This window comes from Phaenicophaeus curvirostris, chromosome 5, assembly GCF_032191515.1.
Source record: "Phaenicophaeus curvirostris isolate KB17595 chromosome 5, BPBGC_Pcur_1.0, whole genome shotgun sequence".
Classification (NCBI taxonomy): Eukaryota; Metazoa; Chordata; class Aves; order Cuculiformes; family Cuculidae; genus Phaenicophaeus; species Phaenicophaeus curvirostris.
Window position 1 is genome coordinate 29382877 of NC_091396.1, and position 25559 is coordinate 29408435.

The window sequence follows — 25559 nt, forward strand, 5'->3', positions numbered from 1 at the left end:
AGAGGGATAAAGACATTTTATATATATATATAAATTGTATTTACAGATCATTGCCTAAGCATGAAACTCTCCAAATGACAGAAATCACAATTTCAGAAACCTAAGTGTACAAAGTGCGTGTCTTTCCCCTTTCTTCCGTCTGCAGCAGTAGACAAGGGGAGGGTCTCTTTTTCTCTATACCGTTCTACCCTCAAGACAGTGGGAATAAGGTCTTGGTCAGGCCGAGGGAGACAAAACCCATTGATTATGGGGTTATCCACCAGGCAGACTCTATGAATAATAGTTCAGAAGGAAGTAAGGGAAGGAAAAGTGAGTCTTGTTTACTTCATCAGTCTGTCCCTTGGGAAAAGGAATCTCGGGTCAATGCCCCAGGGGGAGAAATAGGAAAGAAAGATTATTCAGCTATTCAATAAATTAACTCATAGACCCAATTCAACCCCCTCCAGGTTTCCCAGATACATTTGAGTCAGTTCCTATTTGCAGCCCCATTGCTCTGTGTTCAAACATGGGCTCCACAATGGAATCTAATTGTCCTAGTCAGAGGGGGAGATAACTCCGTTGCTCCCCAAGCTGTTAAGTTACACAAGCTTGCAAACAGCCTGACACTATCTGTGCCAGGCGCGGATGAAAGATAGTGGGCAGCAAATGGAAACAGCGCCAACAGCAGCCCCTTGCACAGGATTAGCTGCTCGATCTAATCCCTCTTGAGAACTGCCAAAGGAGAGGCTCTTCTGCAGCACTACCCTCCCTCGCCCTCTCAGGTGGGAAGGCATGCAGAGGCACTCTGCCAGCACCATGCTGAAATGACATAACAGGAACAGGCCAAGGAGTGTATGGTTTAAGAACCAAGAAAGCTATACAGCTGCCCTGCCAGACTACAAAGCACAACCGTGAATGCAAATGGCAAGAGCAGTGTGCAGGCTGAGAGTTATCAGAGTATACTCTGTAAGAGCTTGAAACAAAGATGCCAATACAGGAAGGAGCAAACATCCACACAGAATGGACAACAGACTGAGCCCAAGGAAGACTCACTTCAAGGAGCTGATGTGTAATACATCCCTTATCAGTGTGAGGCACTCCACAGGCTAAACACTAGACACCGTTCACTCCATTTGAGAGACCTCTCACTCAGGGAAAGAAATGCTATAGAGTGCGGGGCCCAGGTATAAATGCCTTATTATTTGGACCAGCAAGCTTCTGGGAGACTGCTTTACTTGTATGAAGGTGTGATCTCTGAAGAATTCCTCCTCCCACCCAGATATCAAACTGCTCTGAAGCTGTCTGTTCCAGCCAACAGCACTATGGCTCACTTTGCAGCAGTGAGATTCTTCTGCAGGGAAAGTTTTAAGTGCCTTTCAAAGCGTACAGACAGTTTATACCTCTCTGTTCTCGTGGTACAGTTGTCCTTCATTTTGTTTCCATACCACTTAAGTATCATCTTGATTTACTCAGAAAGCATTAACATCCCCGTGAGTCTAGCCTAACAAGAGAAATACTGAGATCTTCCTGTTCTCTTGTGGGATGGGTATTATATTTCTGATATTGTGGTAGCTTCCTTCTCAACTCCTACTACAACTTGAATTTAACAGCTCACTGCACCACCAAGTACTAGTGATGAGAAAGGATGTTCACTATTTCTGAGATCCGCAGATCTTGCTCCCTACGTCAATGCATCAAGTCACATGCACAGAGCCACTGTTAAAAAAAGAAAGGTACACCTGGGAGTGAACAAAGTTGATAGAAGGCTCTTGCCCCCTTAAATGTGGGCAGATTCTGGGCATGGCTGAGACAAGACCTACTTGCCTCCTAGAGGCCAGAAAGCCCAGTATTCCCAAGCACAAGCAACACAGTGCCCCTTTGTGGCAGCTATTGGAATTACACATTTATATGAGACCAGATATTCTGTATTGATCACAAGTTCCAGTCCCTCTGTAGCAGCAGTCCCTACTCCCCTGGTCAGCTCTTCAGAACTCTCACTCTTCAGTTGCAAGGTGTTTGTCACTAGCTGTAGGAGAAAGCAAAAGAGAGAATTTGCCTTGATCATTCCCTCATACTGAAAAATCTGGAGAACATGTGTCCAGCCCCTCCCCTCCAGGGATCTGGAGCATTTCAGGCAGGTGATTGGACCCTTGCTTGCTCCCCTCCTCCCCCTCTCACCACACCTGCAACTCTGCCTGCTAACTCACTTTGTGGAAGCAGAAGCAGCCCCACCAGAGAAAATGCATGAACAACTGTGCTCTGTGATTGTTCTGGCAACAGGGTACTGCTCTCTGCTGGGCAACTGAGTTAACAGCTTGTCCGGCAAAAGCAAAATAACCAAAGGGCAGACAACTGCTGAATTACAGGGCCATAGACTTACACTTAGAAGCCACCTCCCTCCACAGGCAAACCCATCTTATTCACTAAAATGCAGTGAGCAAATAAGATTCAGACTTGCTAGCTGCCAAAACAAGCTAGTTTAGGTCAGATCACACTAGGGACTACTCACAATCATAAACTCTTGCCAGGGATCTCTGGAGCGTGGAGACCTGTCACTTTGGCTCGTTTGTACAGTTCTTCAGTGCACAGCTCTTCTGCTCCCTCATGTTTGCGCTTTGGAGAAGCCTGGTCTGTTTGCGACAGCCTCATTGCTGTAGAGGAAGAAGAATCATTGCAACAGCTCCCCTGCCTTTAAATCTACTCACAAGCAGTCACTGGCCAAACCCGCTACAGAGCTGGGAGTAGGAAGACTATAGAGTGCACAAGCACAGAGCGATATCATCACACCCTCCTTGAAAACTTTGGAAAAAACTTTGCTAAAAGCAGAATAATTAAGTCCCCCAGGACAAATCCAAAAGTATCCTCCTTCAGTGGAGGACAACTTAATTATACCCAATTAGCTCTACAGCGCTCTGCACTTCTCCCTTAAGTGGCTGTGTATGATCCCATACAGGCAATAAAAGATTTACTTTAATGAACTATTCTTCAGACCTTTTAGAAGTGAAGTCTCCCTGGGGACATTGAAGAAAATCTAAAGGAAAGTGAATGGGATCTGTTTTCCTAACAACACACCCCCCTCTTATTAGATAAGGATCACTCTCTCCTGCCCATACCCTTTCAGTTGACATAAGACTATTTCAAAAACACACAAATGGCTCCAACTCACCTGTACCGGTACTGCAGCCCTGCCCTGAAGCTAAGTCTGCGACTGGGCCACTGAGATCTTCCACACATGAAGGGACTGATGCCAGTAAACCTAGAGAAAAGCAAGACAATCATGGTCAAGAAACAAAAAATACCTGGGGTGGGAGAAGCCTTTCATATGGTAACACCTTAGGTGATCATCAACCAGCACATCCACATCCCAGCACCTTCATGATCACCAGCCAGCACAGCCACAACCCAAAGCAGGATGAATTCAGAGCTGTGCTCACCCAGCACTGGCCACAGAGGCCATGATTCAGCAGCATATTTATTTAGGATGCTCTGCCTAGTTGTTTTTTAAAGTGAATGGACTGTTGATGGCATACGGATGACGCTGTGCTATATCACCAGCTCTCAAAACTAATCAAACTTCATTCTTACCTGTCCAAGAGCTCAATGGAGCTCACCCTGGAAACTGACTGAGTAGATTTGGCAGGGATTGCTTCCACTTGCAAGGACTGGACAGAGAGACAAGTACTATCAATTTCCAATCATGACCTGTCCTCCCAGGATTTTATCTCCCATGAAGATAGAATCTTTCACATTGTTGGTACTTACAGAGCCCCCTGTAGCGTGACAGCTGCTGGTAGATCTGCTTCATGCGCTCGATGTTCAGTCGGCTGGTCTCTGCATGGTTCACCATGGGCTTGGGGTAGTCCACTCCAATGATGCACTTGGCTGCCTTCTGCACAGACTCTGGAGCATTCCATGGTTCATAGATATATCGTGAGGGGAAGCCCTTTAGTTTGGGAAGATACCTCCTACAAAACAAGTGAAAAGATGCATAAGCAGCACTTAAAGTTCAGCAACACAGCATTCACAATGCACAGAAAGTGCCATACACCTGTCAGCTACTGAATAACTTAAGCTTACAGGTCCAGCAAAATAGAAGCTCCGGTCACATCACTTACTTAACGTAGTCACCGCTGGGGTCTGTGCGACGTCCAAAGCCCACAGGGCAGTAACAGTGGAAGAACTGCTGGAAGAATGCACTGCATGAAAGCCACATCCAGCTGCCTGCATTTACGCTGAAATCCGCATCCAGCAACAGTTCATCAAATACCTGCAGAAATTGCAGCAAAAGGCAGTGAGAGCTTCCCCAAGCAGGGTTTTGGGGCAGGAGGACTCAGGATGCTATTTCAAATGGCAGGCACAGAGCCACAAGAACAGCTCCTATGAACCAGAGCATCAGCAAAGAAGCAATCTGCTGGCTGAAGCCAGTTGACTGCTCAACATTTCTCACGTCCTGACGCTTTCACATAGGGAGGCACTGTCAGCTCACGCTGATAAAACACCAGCTTATCTTTCATGCAGTTACAGACTAAATCACTATCTAGTGTTGCAGCAAGCCTTGGGTATTGATCTTAACTTGGGAGGTCTAACAAGTGCAAAGCAGCAACCATGGGAAGCAGGCAGATGCTGCACAGAAGAACAATCACCAAAACAAAAAGGAAGGTCCCAGAGCACACTGCCACTAAGAGGCAGGCAGGCTTCAGCCATCACTCACTCGCATCCATACACAAACACTGTGCTTTTAGCATCTGACCCTATGATGCACTTTCAGCTATGCTCTGCTTTGCCAGCTTTGTGACAAGTTGCCCTTGCCCCAACATTTGCATAGGGCAATATGTACACTAAATAGGTTCAAACTGTCTGTCCCTTCAGATGGCTCAAGGGAAGAGTCTTCGGTCCTCTTTCCTTGAGAGATTCTAGACTCAGATTTTGGTCATGGAGCATTCCCTGACTGGCACAGCATGCTGACGGACTGTACAGTGAGGAGAAAGGTCCAGTTATAAAGTGACATTGAACTTGCAAAGAAACAAGATGGAGCAAGAGAACTTTTACAAAAAATAAAAAAGCCCCCCAAACCCCAGTCCATATTTACCAGTGGATCCCACAAACTTTTAGTTACGGTTACTGGAGACTCTCAATACTGCCAGTGCCTCACGGTAGAAGGCAGAAAGAAGTCAGGTTGTTGGCAGGATAGCAGACTGCTAGCAAGTCCTCTCTTCCATGCAACTTCTACATGCGAAGCAAAAGCCATACCTGTGTGACCATCCTTGCAGTGAGTGCCAGGGAGACTTTGTTTTCCTTATGGCCTCCTGCAAGCCTCTGGAAATGCCAGACTCACCCTGACTCCTGACTCCCAGCTGATCCAGAGGTCGCCCCTAGTCAGGAAACAGGCCACTGCGTGCCTGGCCAGATGGTGGATCCACCCTTCCTGCCTCAGTTGGGTCATGATTGCATCGATCCAAGGGAAACCTGTCTTGCCCTCTGCCCACTTTGCCAGGGCTTCAGGGTTCCTGTCCCAGGGAATCTGGATGCAGATGGGATTCCCCTCCATGCGATCAAACTTCGGGTTATTTGTAGCTGCTGTGTAGAAAAACTCCCGCCACAGAAGCTGTCCGTACAGAGAGAGAGGGGGCGTGCTGTTCCGCTTCACCTGCAGAGAAGGGAACAAGGGTATTCACAAGCTGGGAAGGTCTAGCTTCACTAAGCTGAGCTGTAGTCCCCCCCATGCATTTGTTCACAATTTCCAAGTTACTTACTGACAAGCTCCATAAGGGAGCTCAATTCCAGATCATCCTTTACCAGAAAGACTAGGCAGTAAAATTAGAGCACTGCTTTTAGTTCGCTCAGTACACTGACAAAAGACTAACAACCCAAAACTAACAGTAAAAAACTCTGCACTCTCATGACATAAGAGTCATGATGGCTGAGGAACAGGGTATCAGCAGATTTAAGTTCTGCTTGACTATATACAGGAGCATCACTTTTCCTCACCTTTGCCACTACAAAGACGCTCTTTTGAAGTAGCAACAAGCTTAGCTCAACAGTCAAAACCAAGGGAGGCAACAGTAACTTCTGCAGCTGTTTGGGCACACAGACTGGAAACCAGCATCATGCAATGCTCAGTACCAGCCTGCTCTTCAGATGAACCTTTTGTCTTACCTTCTTATACAGCTCCCAGAGACGATAGTAAAACAAGCGGCAGGACAAGCAGCCAAAACGCAGGTAGGGACTGAGTCCTGTAGGGCTGGCCAGCAATGAATTGGTGTTCATCCTTGGTCGTTCATAATTTGCAACCCATGCCTAAACATATCCAAGAGAAATAAGCCAAAAACCTCCCCAATTTATGGGACGCTACTAAGGGCAGAACTCTGTGCAGGTGGTGAAGCTGCTCAGGTTTCACAGCACATTCTCTTCTATTCACTTCCGATCACACTGGGAGAGATCTCAAGTGGGCAATCCCAACCCTCATACCCCATCATTCAAGAAATGCAAAACTTTGCTTGAGGATTTAAACCACTTAGTCATTTTGACCAAGAAAAGGACTAAATTTGCTTTGCATGCAGGAACTAATAATCCTGGGAGCTCCTAAGGACACAGGCTAACACCACTCTATGTCCAGGTATGTCTATTTCATTTCACACAGCGAATAAGAAAATTTACAGAAATTCAGATTGTTTTGTGGAGCATTATGTTAACAGTTTATTCTCTCATCAGCACAAGAATTTATGCTTTGATCCCTACAACTGCCACTAAGTCGCTCAGCATTAAACCCATGCAAACTGTTTAAAATTGAGTCATCTTTCATTACTCTGAAATTATTGGCCATGTACACAGTAATGAAGAACACATGCCCCATTGAAGAAATTTGGGTGTTTCAGCAAGGGACTAAAGGAATGTCAGCCAGTGAGACACCGTATTAACAGGCTGATGCACAAGGGGAAGGCATTCTTTTACAAGCATGTACTCATGATAATATCTCAGGTAAAGACAGAGGAGATGGCATACAGTGTGTAGCAGGGAGCACAGGAGAGTTTCCAAGTTTGCACTCCTCTGAAGAAAATGGAGGAATAAAGATAAGGAAAAAGAATCCTACATGCTTCAAACAGCTCTATTTGTTTGGGTTTGAGGAAGCCCAGGAGCTCCCTCACAACTGCTCCACACACAACTAAATATTGCAAGAGTATAACAACAAACACACCTGCCAGAAGTGAATGCTATGACCATAGTTAGGAAAGGCAGGGAAACAGGGCAATGGCCAATGCTCAGCATTTCTCATTTAGAGACACAGTCTGCAGGAATCATCACTAAAGTAACAGGAGTTACCTTTCTTTCCAAGTGTTTATCCAGCCGTGCCAAGGCTTCTGTTTCCCCTCCTTGCCACACTGCAGGAGCAAGACCATCCGTAGGAAAGCCTGAGGGAAAGAATTTAGTAAGATCTGAAGCCACACATAGACAAAGGGATGGGATTAAGCACGAACATAATCAAGACACTACATACTGCAGTTGCCTAACATGTCTTACTTGCTGCTCTAGTCCTTCTACAGCAGGCAAGTCATGTAGGACATGGGGAGGGCCTGCTTATGACACTGCACTACAAGGTCCTTTCCTTGCAATGCTTCGGGCAACCTCCTGGAGACTTTTCCCATTGCTCAAATGCCAGCACTCTCTTGTGTGTCAGAACTACCCACAGGGCTCTGCTCCAAAGGCCACAGCAGCTGGCAAAGGAACACAGGCTCCACAGCTCTGCCTTACAAAATACTTTGCCATGGACACCAGTGGCTCATTAGATAGCCTGGCTGTTCCTCCTATTCTGCTGAAAGCTGGTGCTGTGGAAGGCACTGGATTAGTGCTGAAGAACCAATACAAAAGGGGAAGCAATAGTGCAGTTGCTCTGCACTGCTCTGGGCTGAGAAAGGAGCCTCCTTTCGCAGCAAGCAGAGTAGTGCAAGGTGGCAGGCAGGCTCACATTGGGTCAGACAATAAACGAGGCAGATCTACACAGAACTGCAACCCTTGGGGTACTTGTGCAGCCTCCTGCTTTTACGTGACTACTGAAACTGTGCCTTAAGGTACAAGGTGATACTCCTATAAAGCTAGTATGGAGCCTCTACACAGGCTCCACACAGACAGTATTCTGCATTAATCCTTTCTTCTCTTGTATTTAGATTCACTTTCCTGATGTAGGCCTTGCATTCCTCATGTCTCTTGCTCTGTGGAAAATACAGGCTCATACGGCATAGAAGGATGAATGAAAAAAGTTTCTGTAGTATCTTGTGTCTTGTTAAGCTTCCAAATTGGGACTGGTTGGCAATAACTGAACGAAGATATCTAAGCCTAGTATACAGTTAGTTTACCTCTTCAGGTCTGTTACGCAACCTTTCAGAGACAGCAGTTGAAGGAAAGCAGCTGGTGAGCACATAAGGCACTGATAAGAGTGGTTATATGGTCAGTATAGCAGAGAACATAAGGAGATGTAGAGTGTTTCAGAGCAGCGCTAGAAGGGGACACTGTGCATCAACAGCAGTCTATTTTCACGAGGTTCAGCACTTGCTGAAAACATTATGCGGCTTCTATGGCTAGAGGCAGCCCAGGTCAGATGAGAACACTGCAGTTGTTCTGGGCACTTGCCAGCCACTAGAAACAAGTTTCACTAGATCCCATCCCTTTCATCAGGCAGTTAACCTTTCCCTTCACTCTCAACACATACCCAACTCTTCCAGGGATGGGACCCCATATACATCATCATGGTTCTCCTGGATGTCCACTTTACACGTCTCCATCTGCTGGCTCATCACGGTGCTCACTGGCTTCTTTGGGAGCTCCATACGGCTAATGATGGCCTGGAAGCGCTTGTAGGTGAGGGGTGGCTTGTGACCATTCAGCTCAATTATTCTGGAGGCAAAATAAGTAAGGTGAAACAACACAGCCCAGCTACCACAGAAAACACAAGGAAGTAACAGCCAAACTGCATCCCACTGTTGCTGCTCTAGACAGCCTTTTACTTCGGATATAGAAATCTTTATGGGCTTGCCTTGCACTTGATGCATCCCTCAAAGGGATATTATAACCACCCCCCTGCCCCCAACACAACATAAAACAAACCCTCACATATTAGTTCATCTCTTTGGAGGAAAAAATCCCAAAATAGTCACAGCTGCAGCAGCCTTAGCATCAAATCTCTCTCCCAGAGCAACTCATCAGACCTCTGTATAAAATCTCAACCTGATTACTGCCTGTCTCCCCAAGATCATAGAATCATAGAATCACCAGGTTGGAAAAGACCCATTGGATCATCGAGTCCAACCATTCCTATCAAATACTAAACCACGTCCCTGAGCACCTCGTCCACCTGTCCCTTAAACACCTCCAGGGAAGGTGACTCAACCACCTCCCTGGGCAGCCTGTTCCAGTGTCCAATGACCTTTCCGTGAAAATTTTTTTCCTAATATCCAGCCTTTCCCCAGCACTGAGGCCAGACTGACAGGCCTGTAGTTCCCTGGATCCTCCCTGCAACCCTTCTTGTAGATGGGCACATCAGCCAGCCTCCAGTCCAGTGGAACTTCCCCAGTCTTCCAGGACTGTTGGAAGATGATGGAAAGGGGTTTGGCAAGCACACCTGCCAGCTCCTTTAATACCCTTGGGTGGATCCCATCTGGCCCCATAGACTTGTGGGCGTCTACCTGGGCAAGCAAGTCTCTAACTGCCTCCTCTTGGATCATGGCAGCCTCATTCTGCTCCTCTAACTCATGGGTTTGTACACAGAGGGAACAACTTTCTTTACAATTAAAGACTGAGGCAAAGAAGGCATTAAGTACCTCAGCCTTTTCCTCATCCCCTGTCACTGTTGTTCCTTCTGCATCCTACAGGGACTGTATATTCTCCCTAGTCCTCCTTTTATTGTTAATATATTTATAGAAAGATTTTTTTATTATCTTTCATAGACTTAGCCAATTTAAGTTCTAGTTGGGCCTTAGCCCTCATGATTTTTTCCCTGCATGATCTCACTTCCCTCCTGTAGTCCACCCAAGACGCCTGTCCCTTCTTCCAAAGCTCATAGACATTTCTCTTCTTTTTGATATCTCTCAAGATCTCCCTGCTCAACCAAGCTGTTTTTTTAATCCCGTTGGCTCTTTTTCTGGAACATGGGGATGGCTTTCTCCTGAGCTGCCAGGATTTCCTTTCTGAAGAGCTCCCAGCCCTCGTGGGCTCCCTTGCCCTTAAGGACTGTCTCCCATGGGACTTTGTCAACCAGCCTTCTGAACAGTCCAAAGTCTGCCCTCTGGAAGTTTAATGTGACTGTCCTGCTAACCACCCTCTTCACCTCACCTAGAATGGAAAACTGTATCATCTCGTGATTGCTTTGTCCCAGGCGTCCTCCTATCACCACATCCCGGACAACGCCTTCTCTGTTCACAAACAGCAGGTCCAGGAAGGCACCTTCCCTTGTCAGTTTGCTCACCAGTTGTGCAAGGAAGTTGTCTTCCACACACTCCAGGAACTTCCCAGACTGCTTCCTTTCTGCTGTATTGTACTTCCAGCAGATATCTGGAAGATTGAAGTCTCCCACGAGAACAAGAGGCATCGATCTAGAGATTAACCCCAGCTGTTTATAGAAGAGCTCATCAGCTGCTTCTTCTTGGCTGGGTGGTCTATAACAGACTCCCATCACTGCCTTCTTGTGGGCTCCTCTGATTTTAACCCACAGGCACTCAATCTCCTCATCACCACAATTCATCACAATGGTGTCCAAGTCCTGCCTTACAAAGAGGGCTACCCCGCCTCCTCTCCTACCCTTCCTGTCCCACCTGAAGAGTGTGTACCCCACCATAGCTGCACTCCAGTTACATGAGTCATCCCACCACATTTCCGTGATGGCAATGACATCACAGCCTCCTTGCCCTACAACAGCTTCCAACTCCTCCTTCTTATTACCCATGCTGCGTGCATTGGTGCAAATGCACTTCAGCTGGGCTGGTGAACCTTCAGCCCTCATAAAGGGAATAGAGTTTATTCCCAATTGCCTGGTCTTTGGAGTAGTTAATGCCAGAGTGCCAGTATCTTCCTTACCGTCCCCAGGTGTAATCGCCCCTACTTGCTCTGTGGAGATGTACTGGTGCTCCTCACCAGCACACCATCTCTGAGTCACTGGTGTCCCAATTCCAGGCTCACTCCTATCTAGCCTGGTCTCATCCCCCTCCTCCTTCACATCTTGTTTAAATCTCGGTTAACGAGCCTAGCTAGATTTTTAGGAAGGGCTTTAGCCCCCCTAGGAGACACACGTGTCCCATCCCTAGTAAGATGGCAAATCCCAGACCTGCACCCATTCCCCTGACACCTTGTGATATCCTAGCCCGATTCTGACTTTATATTCCTCCCAGTCTGACACAGAAAGTCCCAGTCTGTTAACAACCCCTCCTCCACCTATCTCAGATGAGGCAAATCCCAGTTTGCATCATTCTTCACTCCCCGCGATTAGAGAAATCGTCATCCTCCATCATGCCACAAGGTCACAAGCAGATTTGTCTCGTGCTATTTGCCTGTGTCCTATCATGCTATGGAAAAGACAGCCACGGTTCCCCACTCCTTTACCTCACTAAGCATTTTCTGCTTGCTAGGGCCATACAGTCTTATTTTTCCTGGGACAGAGCGCTTTGAGAAGCCCGTGGCCAATGCCAGTTTCCCTGGGGTGAAAGATGCCATTTTTAACCCTCCCTGTGGCAGGGAGAGGAAGGAGTTAAGAGCAAAGCAGACAGCACAGGGATGCTAGCATTACATAAAGCAGAGGCAGCCAACCTCACAGCTCACACAGGAGCTGCGGCAGAGCAGCCTTACCTACCCATTCCAGTCAACAGCTTATGCAAGGGGCTGGGCTCTAAGCCCAGCTTTCAGCAAGGCTCCACGTGCCTGCCCTGCCCCCTCGGCTGCACGTGTCTCGAGGAGGAGAGACACACACCGCCGGGGACTCGCCCAGACCCGAGCTCTTCCTCATGTGTGCTCCGCACCGACCCAGCCTCCCCGGCTGTCCAGCGGTGCCAAGCCTAGAAAACGAAGCCTCCTGCAGCTTCCTCCTGGTTCTCTGCTTGGAAGGTGTAAGCACTGGGAGAAAAAGACAGTCACCAACAGCTTTAAATTGGAGAGGGGCAGATTTAGACTAGACATCAGGAAGAAATTTTTCACGATGAGGGTGGTGAAGCACTGGCACAGGTTGCCCAGTGAAGTTGTGGCTGCCCCATCCCTGGAAGTGTTCAAGGACAGGTTGGATGGGGCTTTGAACAGCCTGGTCTAGCGGAAGGTGTCCCTGCCCACAGCAGGGGGGTTGGAACTGGATGATCTTTAAGGTCCCTTCCAGCCCAAACCATTCTGTCATTCTATGAACAGGACAGGCAGGGGGGGCAGTCAAGATGCGCGCTGTACGCTTTAATGTGAGGCTGTAATCACGATCGCAGTGTGGCCACAGTGTGCTCTACCACCCCTCCCAGCACGTGAACTGAGGGGAGCCTTACAGGCAACCTGTTCTGTCCCGAACCTTTGTACCAGAGAGCATCTCCTCTGCTTTCATGCGCAGCTGTCTCCGCGTATCACCCCAGAGATGGTTAAGAGCACAAACAGTCATGAATACTACCCACCACAACCTTCTCTGCAGCTCGCTCTGAGCACTGGGGCCCCCAAACAAGCCCATCAGTTCCCAGAGATCCCCAGAAGCTCAGCACTGCTGACAGAATAGAAGCAAGTCGTTTCCAGTTCACAGCACTCTGGTGAGGCTCGCTTGTTTCCAGAGGAGGTCAGAGCTTGGAAGGGAAAACTTGACAGAGCTGCATCGTGTTTGCCCTGAGGTGCTGGGGGCATGGAAGCCACTTTAATACTGCATCTTTTTTCAGTCCTCTCCCACAAATCTGCTGAGGCTGTAGCTCAGTCCGAGATCCACACTACCACACCAGGTCCCAGATTCCCAGCTACAACTTCTGTGAACACAGCTACTAGGAGCAAATCACTGTGGTTTGAAAGTGGATGCCAGAGTCTGTATTTGACATCCTTAAGAAGATGAGTACGAGTTAAGTTACATAGTACAGCCCCTAAATTCCTAAATAGACAGTTATTGGATCTGGGACACAAATCATTATGAGATTGGACCAGGGCAAGTTGCTTATTTTACAGCACCTGACACGGACATTACGCAACAAAGTTTGCACCTTTCACAATACCACCATGAAAAGAAGTACCAAATATCGGGTATTGTACAATATTGGATACTACGATGCATATCAGGCACTATAGCCTTCTGTACAAAAAGCATTTGTACAGATTCCTGTATAAATATTTGTACAGAAAGCACTCCCCACCCAAGCAGGACTCCTGCCCTTCCTCCCACTGGCCTTCTAACCCAGGCAGTACAATCTCACAGGACTTTCCCAAATGACAGAAAAAGGGAGGACCCTCCCCAGAATTTAATTTCATCCATCTTCCCCAGTGCAACTTATAGACTACGTGGCAGTTATTCGAGTTTTCTTGAAACAGAATACAGAGAGGCAGAATCACTGTCTCCGTCTTATAAAACCTAACCTTCCTGGTGTTACTGAAAATGCCTGTGCTACCAGACTGGCAATACACTGCCCAGCACTATCTGACAGTAGCAACTTGATAACAGAAGTTATGAGGGTCTTTTTGACAGTCAGCCACAGTCACACCTTACCTCAAGAAAGCAGGCAACCAAAACCTGACCAAACATAGTTCTGGTGCTGCTAGGATTATAAGGTATCCTACAGTGAGCCACCTGTGACAGCAGTGTCTGCAGACTTTGAATGCCCACTCTCACAGGTGTCAGCTTCCAACTCCCACCTCCATGACAGTGCCCCAGCAGAATGGCTACCAAGCTAGGGAAAGCTGCTTGCCTCAAAAACCTGACACCTCAGCTCACTTGCAAAAGACAGGGCCTGGTTCTGGCCAAGAAACTGAGTGTGCTCCCCCCGTGCTTCCTCACAGGCAGAAGAGCTGGCTGCCTGTGCTTGGAAAACAGGCTGCTCAACCACGCACCCCACTACCAATTCACACAGACCATTTAGTTAACTTCACCACTTTATGTAATTGCTCTGATCTAAAACCTCACTCCAGAGTGCCCGTGAAGGGCTATGCGTACATACGATAAAGGGTATTTCTACAGATTCAAAGTGGAGCTGGAGAGATAACCAATAATATCCCACAAACAATTAAACTTCGCCAGAATCACACATGAGCAGATGAAAGGTGAAGTGACTTGATGACAGGCTAAGTATTAGCGCAGGGGGGAAACACCTGACACCAGAGCACCGTGCAAGACAGACAAGGATAACAAGATCTGGCAGACAGAAGTTTGACTTAACCTTAACCTTAGATAAACCACTTCTTTTTTGGCAGCGTAATTATGAACTGCAGAACCACCAAGGTACGCATGCTTCCTCTGTGCTTGGTTCCTTTAAGTTAGTACACACTCCTTCTAAAACATTTCACTATCATTTCAGCCTTAGGCTAGAATATTTGAGGAAAAGCTGCTCCTGATGCATGCTACAAACATACAAGAGCACCATGTTCTTTTCTGACCCAAACCACTCCCCCTGAATAACCCAGGTGTGCCCAGGATTATGGAAAACAGAGTGCTGACCATGAGCAAGAAGACTGCAGAGGATTTAGATCCTAAGGAAAAGAAAGCAGGCAGATCCAGAGAAGGGACCAAACAACCTGCCAGCTGGAAGTTGTCAGACAGAATAATTGTCAACTAAAGGCTTTGAGCAGGCTAAGATGATACCCAAGAGATTATCTTTTCTGTCCAATTTCTACAGTCTGAACATGGCTAATCTTGACTGGGAATTCCTAGACTTTCTTAGAAGTATTTTCCACCACTGATGCTGATTTTCTATAGACCGCTCCTTGCTTTCATGGGGAGGAGGGGAAAGATGCTCTAATAATCACACAGGTATGCTGGTGGTGCCAACAAGGAGCATATTGTAATCTTCCTCTGGGTAAAACTGCTCAAATTCACATGCTAACTGAACGGGCTCTTTGTAAACATTTAAAAGGAGCTGGTGGTACACACTGCAGAGGACAAGAAAAGGACTGCTGGAATCACTTATTGTGGTAGTGAAAGATCAGTTTAATTTGTTTAAAAAAATACAAGCCTGACAATCTCGTCAGAAACTTGATTAAAGGAAGATGAGAAGTAGGACACTTACCACCAGGTTACTAATTATGTAGGAAAAACAGTAGGCTGAACAGAGGGACAACACATACTGTGAATGACTGGGTAACATGACTAGAGGGTGATACACTCTAAGAGATGTTTCCAGGAGAAACACAATATTAGAACTGTATTCCCATCTGCTGAGAAATATTAGAGATGCCAAGAACCAGGAAACGTCAGAGTAACTGGCGACTTCACTGCCTCCACACAGACTAGGTAGCTGTCATACCCCGCCACCTCCCAAAAACCAATTTTCTACTTGCCACGAACAACTGCTCCATAAAACAATTAATCAAGAACCCACAAGGAAAGGCAATTCATGACTAGGTTTTAGGTAGCGCTAAGGTACAGCTGAAGATGTTAGTTATCATTTGCCTGCTCAAACCATGACTACAGCATGCGTCAATTTAACATCCTTCCAGGAGCAACAAAATACCATAACGGCTTTTAGTTCAAGAAGAGAGCTGCATAAAAATAAGGAAACATACTAAGCAAAAGGAACAAGCGGAGACATAAAACACCAACAGGCAGAGATGATTTGAAGATGATGGGGAAAAACGAATTCAACAAATGCACACAAACCATCAAAAAATATCTCAGAAAGATCCAAAAAGTCAAAACAATTAAAGAATAGTATTAAAGATAACAGAAGGCAAAATCCTTCAGAAAAATGAAGGCCAAATAAAGACAGAAAAAACCCAAGCTGATTGTTTAAATTAAAAGCCACAAATGCAGCCTCCTTGCATCTCTCCCAACTCAAATGAAAGTTTGAGAAATTTTAAAAAAAAACATAAATAAGACTAAATAAATAAATAATTTAAAAAAAAAAAATCCCTTTACAGACACTCCAGGACATCTATAGCATCAAGAGGTGAACAACTCAAAACAAAACAAACAAACAAACAAAAAAACCCCAAAGCAGAGTCTGTAATACCATGGCAAAACCCCCATCCATTTATTTTTGCATGTGTATTCACTACAGAGGTATCTGGGAAAGTTGCCACTCTGAATCTATTTAAGGAAATGTATCAGATGTCACAGACTGAGAGGTCAGGAAGAAATGCCACAAAACTCAGCTACGCTTGAACAGCAGCAGCTTGCCAGGACCATCAAGCACTCACACAGGACTTGTAGAAGACATCAAGAAATACCCAAACTAAAAGCTGCTGCATGTAGCACTTGCCTTAAAAATGTCCAAATACTAAGAGGATAAAAAAAGCAAATATGACTCCAGATGAAAAAACATTTCACGGGCATCAGAGGGACAACAGAATAGAAAGTCTGATATGCACGTTAGGCAGATAGGCAGAAAATACTAATGGAATGAGTGAACGCATGCATATATGCAATACACTGGAGGGTTAATCCAGTCTTAGTAAAGGAAGTTGTGCCTCAAAATCTATTAGTGACACACGAGCTCGGGGCAAGGGAGATTCAGTTGATACACTCACAATTTTCAGAAGCCATCTGACTAGATCATTCACTGAAAATTTTTAAAGAAACCAAATTGCGATAAAGGAAAAGGGCCCTGCAGACAGAAAATTCTCTGAGATACAGGACAGCATATGAATCCATTTTGTAGCAGGAGGAGAAATCCTACACAGAGTTAAGCTAGGGCTTGTACTGCTCAACATTACTCATAAGCTATCTGGGAAAGGATGAAAAAGTGCATGATGACACTTCTTTGCTGATGTACGAAGCTACCTCAGAGAGCAAAAAAATGAAAGGCAACTTAAAAATTTCCCTATATACCACACAATCAGCTGACAAAAATATCTGATGAAATGCAGCGTTGGTCATTTATTTCTCCATATGCATGGCTATGCAATCTTAAACTCATTTATATAGTAGCAGCCTCTCAAACAGCTATAACCATTCTGTAAGGAAACCTGGAGACATCAGGTCAGTGTTTAGCAGCACTGTGAAAAAGCAAAAAGAATGCTAGTAACTATTAGGAGAAGACAGGAAACATTATAGCACAACACAAATCCACGTCCCTCCCACATTTTGAACATTAGCTACAGTTTTCACCACTGCTCTCCATCTCTATAAATACCCAGAAGTATAAAGAAAGGGGACAAATCTTAGAAGAGATATGGAACAGATTCCTGAAAACTAAGTAAACTAGGATCCTCCACCTTAAAAAACAGACAGCATGAGGAAGGATGTGAGGGACACTGACACTGAAAGAGTGAGAATGTAATAAGCATTCACGGTCTCTCCTAATGCAAAAATTAGAAAGCAGTTTTTGCTCATGAGACAGGTTCAAGAAGAATTCCCCTCAATCCAAAGACAAATATTTCTACGCAGCATGAGCTAAACCGTAGAGGTCCTTCCTATAGGACATTATGGATGCTAAAGATTTATAGGAGGAAATCTACATTCAGAATTACTGGCACAAGTCATTAAAAGCAAAAAAAAAAAAAAAAAGAAAAAACCAAAAAACCAAGCAACCAGTAAGAACAGTACTGGACCATGGCTGAAGTCAGCATACCTCAGTCTTAGATGAAAGACTGGCTCCACTGTTTAAGGAGATCACATATATATGGACATTACACAGAATAGTAAATATATAAAACTTAACGTACAGGCAAGGCTCCCTCATAGCAAATATGCAGCAAAGACAAGGTATTCATGTTTTAGAATAAGGTAAGTTTGCCCCCATCTACCTTTGTCTACTTCTTCCAGCTGTCCTGGCACATCCATCAGCTAAAAGTCCTGCCTTCATAACATGTTTGAGACAATGGCTCAACTATCTTTACTACAGTGAAGCAAAAAAAAGCAGTCCATACAGTGAGGACATGCTCAAAGACAGCAATCAATAGGACACAGCTGAGCAACTTAAGTGATTGTCAAATAGAGTTTAACAAGCTTGAGGCAACACCTTTCTGTACATTCACATCACCGCCAGCACTTTGACGTGCCCTAATCAAAAGTGTGAGTGTGCAGAGTAATCCTGTTGACACCTTCTGGGCTCAGACAGGATGAGAGTGATAAACGTACAGCAATCAGTGTAATGGAGGAGACTGAAGCCTCCTCACTGGTGACAATCCCAGCCTAGCCCAAACAGCACCTCCGTCCTTGCTCCCCCCATACCTGTCCAGGTCATATAGGGTGTGGGAGTTCTCTATCACCACCTCCACGCCAGCCTCCTTGGCCAGTTTGACGACAGCTGCATCTCTCTCCTTACCAAAGGGCTCCGAGTCGTATTCGAAGGTGAGACGAGTGACTCCCCATTCCTGCAAGAAACACAATACACACAGCTGTCAAACAGATTCTTTCTAACCAGCACAATTGTGAACAAGGATGTCAGAATTCCTGGCCAGTGTTAAGTCCTGGAAATTAAGAGAGGGTTCCTGTGAGGAACAGCAGTCTGGAGTCAAGGTAACCGAAGAATCAATAGTTTTATCAGCTCTAGCAAACACCACATCTGCTATGCAAATTCCTAAATGTTAAGTTTAAAACACGTCAGAGTAGGTTTGAGTTCTTCTCTATTAATGTTCTTACGTTACAGCTCAGTCTGCACCTCTAACACCACCTTTTTTTATTGCACATGCTGTAAAAAAGTAACCCTACTATCCTGTTCCATCATTTGCAGCAAAAGCATTTCAAAGTGCTCTTTCAATACAAGTTCCATTCAAACCCCTGCATTTTTATATGGGGACTACCACTAAGTAAAAACAATACACTCTAATTTTTTTCCACTGTGTCTTTAAAGCCAGCACATAATACAGGGCCAACATCCAACCCAAACAGCAAAAGACATGAAAAAAGAAATGCAGGACAAAGGATGGCAACTGAGCGAACTTTCTGGTCAGCACACTGGAGTATGATACTGCAGCTGAGATTTAAATTCAAGTCCTGCCTTTGGGGAGTTATTTTACCCTAGTCAACCCACGCACCTATTCTGTATCTTCTCACCTTTAATAGATCCCTCACAGATTACATGGAATAGGCCTTATGAAATAGTATTCATCCTCTTCCAGTCTTTTCTAGAGCACAGTTTGCTTTCAAAGACTACGGCCTAGTTTTCCTCAGAAAATGAATCCTATGAGAAGAGGTTTAATGGTTTCCACAGCAACCCTCTCAAGACATCCATCAAGTATAGCAGCAGCCCACAGATTTGTTTAGCCAACACTTTAGTCAAACACAGCCAAAACCCTACAGAGACACTAAAAAAACCCCTCACACAACTAAGACGTGAACCACATTCTCCAAGTGAGACAATCTAAATCACCTCAGTAGAGGACAGCGTGTTCCATCTTGGAACCAGAAACAAGACACAACGAATGTATGTGATTAGTTCAGTAAAGATCATTAAAAAATAATGCCAAAGACGAGGAAGGGAATTTAGAAGCAGAAAATTGCACAAACCCCATTCTTTTCCAAACTCCCATATTATATTCTAAAATTAATATGAGGAAGGACAGAGAACAGAATTAGTCATGTACCATTGAATGTTTGTCTCAGAGACAAACATTTTTTTCAAAATCAGAACATGACAGCAAGGGTCAAACAGGCATGGTCCAAGACCTGTCCTCCTCCTCCTCCAGCTTTTCTTTCTTTTACAAGCAAGACAGTATCAACTAGAAGGCTTGGAAAAGATGGCCTTGGTCTTAAAGAAAGATACATTTCTGCCTTCAAAGAAAGGAATGAAAAAAACAACATTTAAGGCTAACAGAGATTTCAAGTAAGAATACAAAACTTCACATTCATGTATTCCCTATGGTTTTGAGAAGCCTACCACTCCGTGCACCACAGTAGCACACAGGAAGCAAAGCACAACCAACCAGAAAACAGTAAACTGTAAGCCAATAAATTGCTGTAGATATACAAAAGAAAAGTCATGAATGACTCGTCTCTTAGTATCTAGCCTGTGGCAAAGAAAAACTGTAGGGGAAAAAAACCCACACCAAACGGACTGTGTGCAAACTTCAGAGAACAAATGACCCTTTTCTTTGATAGAAGAGTTAAAATTGCAGATTTGTTCAGACGTGAAACAAAAAACCTCTGCAAAGGTTATTACAGAGCTAACAAGTGCGCTTCTCATGTTAGCCATACATAATAGTGCCTTTCCAGCAACTGTTATTGATAACATGCTCAGCTACTGGCAGCAAAACATAAATTATATTACGTCTAAGTGTTGCATTACCACACATGACATAACTGTCCTCTCTGCAGCAGCTGACAACAAGACATGAGTTGCTGCTAATTCACTGTTCAGAGCAGCAGCTCTGGAGAAGCCTGAATTCCCATGAAAGCCATACACTTACCATACGACAGCACAACTGCCCCCAACCCCCTGCGACATTCTTTTCAGCTCTGCTACAGCACATACAGGATATTCATTAACTCACCTACCCAGGCAACACACAACACAGACTGCAGCAAAAAGCACATCTGGCCGATTCTCTCCAAACACCAGACTTTGACAGGAGTCAGTGTGCTACAGTACAGCCCTAGGAGGCCTGACTTACAGAAACAAAGGCAAAGACCACGATCCAAAGAGAAGACCAAGCACCCTGGTACTAGGTTACACCCTACATTCTTTTGCAAGTCTGAGTTTGAGTGCACTTGGCTGCCAAGCTGGCCCTTACAGATAGTAGTTAGTTATAGTTAAAGAGAAGACTTTGTTATAGTGAAGAATTACTTATAAAAAGAAGCCGAGGAGATCTCCAAACAACTAGTAAATCATTAGTGAGGGAAAACAAGGACATCGTTTTTTCTTCACTATGCTCCAGAAAATTACTTTATTCTCTTACTTTAAAGAGTCTTGGGAAGACATCTGTTGGCTGCCCCCGCACAACAAACAGGCGAGAGTTGAGTTTCCTTAAACTGTTGTCCAGATCTTCCAAGGACTGGAGAAGAAATCTGCAGAGAAGAAATAGCCGCAGTTAGTATCAGTCAGTCCAGTTACAGCTAAAATACAAATAAGGAGAATTTGCATGGAACTCCAGCTAAAATTCATTGCCAAATAAAACTGAAAGTTAAGACAAGAAGCAGAAAACAAGAATTTGTATTTATCCCTGGTCTGTCTACCAGTCGCAATGAGGCTGCAGCACCAGCCAGCACCCAGGCAACCATACGCGTGTTCCACTTGTCCAGATGCAAGAGGTTTCCAGGATTTTATTCTTCCTGTAACCCCCTTTCTGTGTTCTCTCTCAGAGCTGCCAGCACCCTTGCCAGTTGTTCTCTCCACATTGCGACATGGATAAAAGTATAAACCATATAATTCCCTATAATGTATTTTTTCATGGGTTCTGGGGCAGAAGGGATTTTCCATATGAAGTAGAAAGATGTTGGTACACTCTTCTAAGGAAAGTAATGAATTACTGTGCAAGTTTTACAATTCTGGCTACAAACAGGCAATGTCACAGCAAAGAAAGGTACACTCCTAGCTCATTAGGATAGCAAGAGACTGAGCAGCAAGATTTCCCAAGGCAAGAATCATCTGTAGCTGGAACAGCTGCATACAGAACTACAATTTATCTTCCACTATGAAGACACAAAGATGAGTACATGACAAAACATTCATCTATTCCCTCCCACACTGAAACAGTAAAAAAGCATTTAAATGCTTTCTGCATTTAATGGTGTGCCTTGCCAATCTTGCATTATGCTACAAAACACCAAATGTGTCATCTTTGCTTTCACAACCACAGGTATCACCCCATCTACACTGTAACTTCACTTCCTTTTGTCTAACAAGGCAAAAGACATCAGCTTTAAAACTTTAATCTCTGTGACACTGCTGGCAAACCCATAACCCTTTATAAGTGAGCCTCTCTGTCTCCCTCATTCCTGTATGCACACTCTGCAGCGTGACCCGCAAGACTGAGTATCTGCATCAGCTCCCTTAAGATCACACACAGCTAAGGAATGCTAAGCTACAATTGCCCTGCAAAGTGGATACTTCCTCTCTCAACCGCACCGCCCATAAAATGAATTGGCAAGCTCTGAGACAGAACAAGGTCCCTCCGCATATCCTGAGGGATAAAGAGACTCGAGGTTCATGGAAAGAAGGGCCCAGTATCTCAGTACGGAACACCCAGAACCAGGTCTGGGCAACCAAAAGAAACCACTCCCCTATCCCCAGCCCACTTTCCAGGTATTATGTAGGAATATCAACATTCTATCGTCTTCCTAAAATCAAAAAAGGGTTAGTCTTATACAGCTCACACATTCCCATGCAGTTAAATAATAATGGACCTTCAACATGACAAATTTCTGGGGGGTAGGTAAAACACAAACATTTGCTTTTGGAACACAGAACTCTAAATACAAGTAATTGCATAAAAAAACAGCAAAATAAATCCAAGGTTCCAAATAGGAACTCATGGAACTCCACTAAATATACGTAAATATACATTTTTTTCTAACAGCCAGCAGCGCTAATTCCCAAGATCTGCAGTAGGTACACACTTCCAAGAAAGCATGATTTTTTAAAAACCTGACCTGCTCAAATATTCCATGAATACAATATAAATGAAATCACTATCTACTTCCCTCCCTCCACAATGTTGGTGGAAACAAACAAGGATTAAACGGATCAGGAATTAATCGTCTGGGGCACTGTTTTTGTTCTTAAAAACGAAGACAATTTGCAACAACAACAGCACGTGAAAGGCATTTCTGTCTGCTACCGCCTGAAGAATCTGGTCTTAAGAGAGATCACTTCAGGCTCCTGACATATTTAGCTGTAACAGAATCCACAATTTTCTTTAATTCGAACATCTACATTTAAGCAGTAAGAGAATCCACAATTTTCTGCAATTTGAACATCTACATTGTGGTAAAGCCATTCTCTAATGTGAGTTCCAGAAACGCTTAGACATCACCCACACTACCCCACTCCTCTAAGATGAGGTTAAGGTGCACAGCAGAGGCAATCGGATAGAAATGCAGCTTCACGAACACAAAGACACGTGACATTTCAAAGAGCGCTTAAAGGATTTTACGCCAGGTGGGTGCAGGACCCCCTCGATGGGGCAGGGCAGTGCAGATCTGCTTCTCTTGTACGCAGGGGAGTCTTGGAGAGGAGAAACCCTACCTGGGCTGGGTTTCCAAATGTTTAGTTCCAACCGCCCTGCCATGGGCAGGGACACCTTCCACTAGATCAGGGCGCTCAAGGCCCCATCCAACTCCAGGGATGGGGCAGCCACAGCTTCTCTGTGCAACCTGTGCCAGTGCCTCACCACTCTCATTGTGAAGAAATTCTTCCTTATGTCTAGTCTAAATCTGCCCCTCTCCAGTTTATACCCATTCCCCCTTGTCCTATCACTCCATGCCTTTGTAAACAGTCCCTCCACAGCTTTCTTGTAGCCCCTTTCAGGTACTGGAAGGTCGCTATAAGGTCTCCTCGGAGCCTTCTCTTCTCCAGGCCGAACCCCAACTCTCTCAACCTGTCCTCACCTGAGAGGTGCTGCAGCCCTCTGATCATCCTTGTAGCCCCCCTCTGGACCCGTTCCAACAGCTCCATATCCTTCTTAGGTTGAGGATTCCACAACTGGAGACAATATGACAAACTCTCTATATAAATTTTCCAGTCTGTAGAGAGGGGGAAAAGCCCGAACAACTTCACCTCTACCTTCCCAGCAGCAGCCAACGTATATTTCCTTAAAACTTCAGGGGATGGGAAGGAGGCAGGCGTGCGCATAAGCCTACGCGCACCCTGCAGCCGAAGGGCAGAGGGAAGGCGCGGCGCCATCGCGTTCCCCATCTCCGAATTTAGGGGAAAAAAAAAAAAAAGCGTTATCTGATACCAAACGCCCACTGGCTGCCACTCTCATCCATTCCCCCAGCGTCCAAGAAGAAAAGTCTTAATGACATAACATAAAGTTGAAGGCACGCTCCCACACGCGGGCCGGTTAACCGGGGCCAACCGGGACCGACAATCTCCGCCCTGCCCCGGGGCCGGGGACTAGGAGGGGACCCTCTCCACTCACCGCCAGCGGTTGATGCCCACGGCGGACGAGGCCGCGAACCAAGGGTCCAGGATGTAGATGCAACGCAATGACGAGGCGTCCCGCAGCGCCTCCTGCAACGCCGGGTTATCGTGGAGGCGCAGCCCGCGGCGGAACCAATGCACTGAGCGACAAAAAGACGGAGCCGACACCGGGAAAGGGCCCGGACCGACCGCCGCCATAGTAGCTACCGAGGGCGGCTGCGGGTCCCGCGCGCGCACCGCCCGCTTTGGCCACGCCCCCTCCATGCTGATTGGCTGACGACGCCAATCATGGCGGAGGGGGCGTGGCCAAAGCGCGCGGAGGGAGCATAAAATGCGCTCTGCCGTCCCCCGCCCCAGCGGGCCAGTGCGGTGGAGGACGTGGCGGGTGTTGTCCGCCTCTCGCCGTGCCCCACCCCGGGCCTTTATTCAGCGGGTCGGGCCGCGGGGTGCCGCGTTAAAGGTGTCCGTTCAAGAAATAAACGAACGAACAAAAGAACCCCCCACGAAACACAAAGCCCCCCACCCCAACTTGCCCAAAGCAAACAAATCCCCCCCAAAACACTCCACCCCAAAAGCACCACCCTCATCCCCCCCAAGAAAACCCCAACCCCTCACCAGACTCCCCATAAAAGCATAAATAAGCCCCTAAACAAAAAAAACTCCAAGCCTCCAAAAAACAGAACAAAAACCTGCCAACCCCCCCTCAATGACACAACTCCACAGAAACGCCAGGCACCCAACCCCCCAAAAAACTGAAAAAAACCAAACAAAAAAGAACAAAAAATCCCTAAAACAAAGAAAACACAACCCCTCAAAAACTAAAAACACCACCACCCTGAAAAAAATGCAGAAACAAAAAACCCCAAATAAAAAATAACAAAAAATCCCTAAACCAAAAAAAACCCCAACCCCTAAAAAACCCCCAAAACCAAAAAGAACCCCTCTTCAAAACCTAAGAAAATACCTGCCCCAGTCAAACAAACAAAAAAGAACCCCCCAAAACCTACAAAAAACCAACCAAAGAAGAAAAAAACCCAAACCCATCAAGGACTGCAAAGGGCAGTCTGCACCAAAAAGGAGTGAGAAGGTATCTTTGGTCATGAAACCTGGAGCAGGAGCCCCTCTACATTAGACAGGAATATATTCTGGGCAGAAATGGAGTGTCTGTCTGTAGGGGTGGCCAGACATCATGCATGGGGCATGGTAAAATCAAAGAATGACGTGAGTTTGAAGAGACTCACAAGGATCATCAACTCCAATTCCTGTCTCTGCATAGGCCAACCCCAACATTCCTGCCACATGTCTGAGGGCGTTATCCAAATGCTTCTTGAACATTGCCAGGCTTGATGCCATGAATTCCCTTCCCTGGGGAGCTGTTCTTGTGCTCCACCACCCTCTGAGTGAAGAACGTTTTCCTAATATACA

General features: G+C 45.7%; 1 protein-coding gene across 1 annotated transcript; it reads right to left on the reverse strand.

Moving 5' to 3' along the window:
• On the reverse strand, positions 1-24369 carry CRY2 (cryptochrome circadian regulator 2). Its single transcript, XM_069858070.1, has 12 exons — positions 24133-24369; positions 20950-21058; positions 18284-18426; positions 8684-8868; positions 7300-7388; positions 6136-6276; positions 5315-5626; positions 4095-4246; positions 3742-3944; positions 3146-3235; positions 2489-2630; positions 1-2005 (listed from the first exon to the last, which is right to left on the reverse strand). The coding sequence occupies exons 1-11, from the start codon at positions 24330-24332 to the stop codon at positions 2491-2493; spliced, it is 1764 nt and encodes a 587-aa protein (XP_069714171.1). The 5' UTR covers positions 24333-24369; the 3' UTR covers positions 1-2005; positions 2489-2490.
• Positions 24370-25559: the final 1190 nt, after the last annotated feature.

Coding starts and splice junctions, on each gene's coding strand:
- CRY2 (XM_069858070.1), bottom strand. CDS start 24,332: ATGGCGGCGGTCGGTCCGGGCCCTTTCCCGGTGTCGGCTCCGTCTTTT. Junction 7,389..8,683: donor CCCATCCCTGGAAGAGTTGG/GTATGTGTTGAG, acceptor TCTTTCCCTCAG/GCTTTCCTACGGATGGTCTT. Junction 6,277..7,299: donor ATAAACACTTGGAAAGAAAG/GTAACTCCTGTT, acceptor GGATATGTTTAG/GCATGGGTTGCAAATTATGA.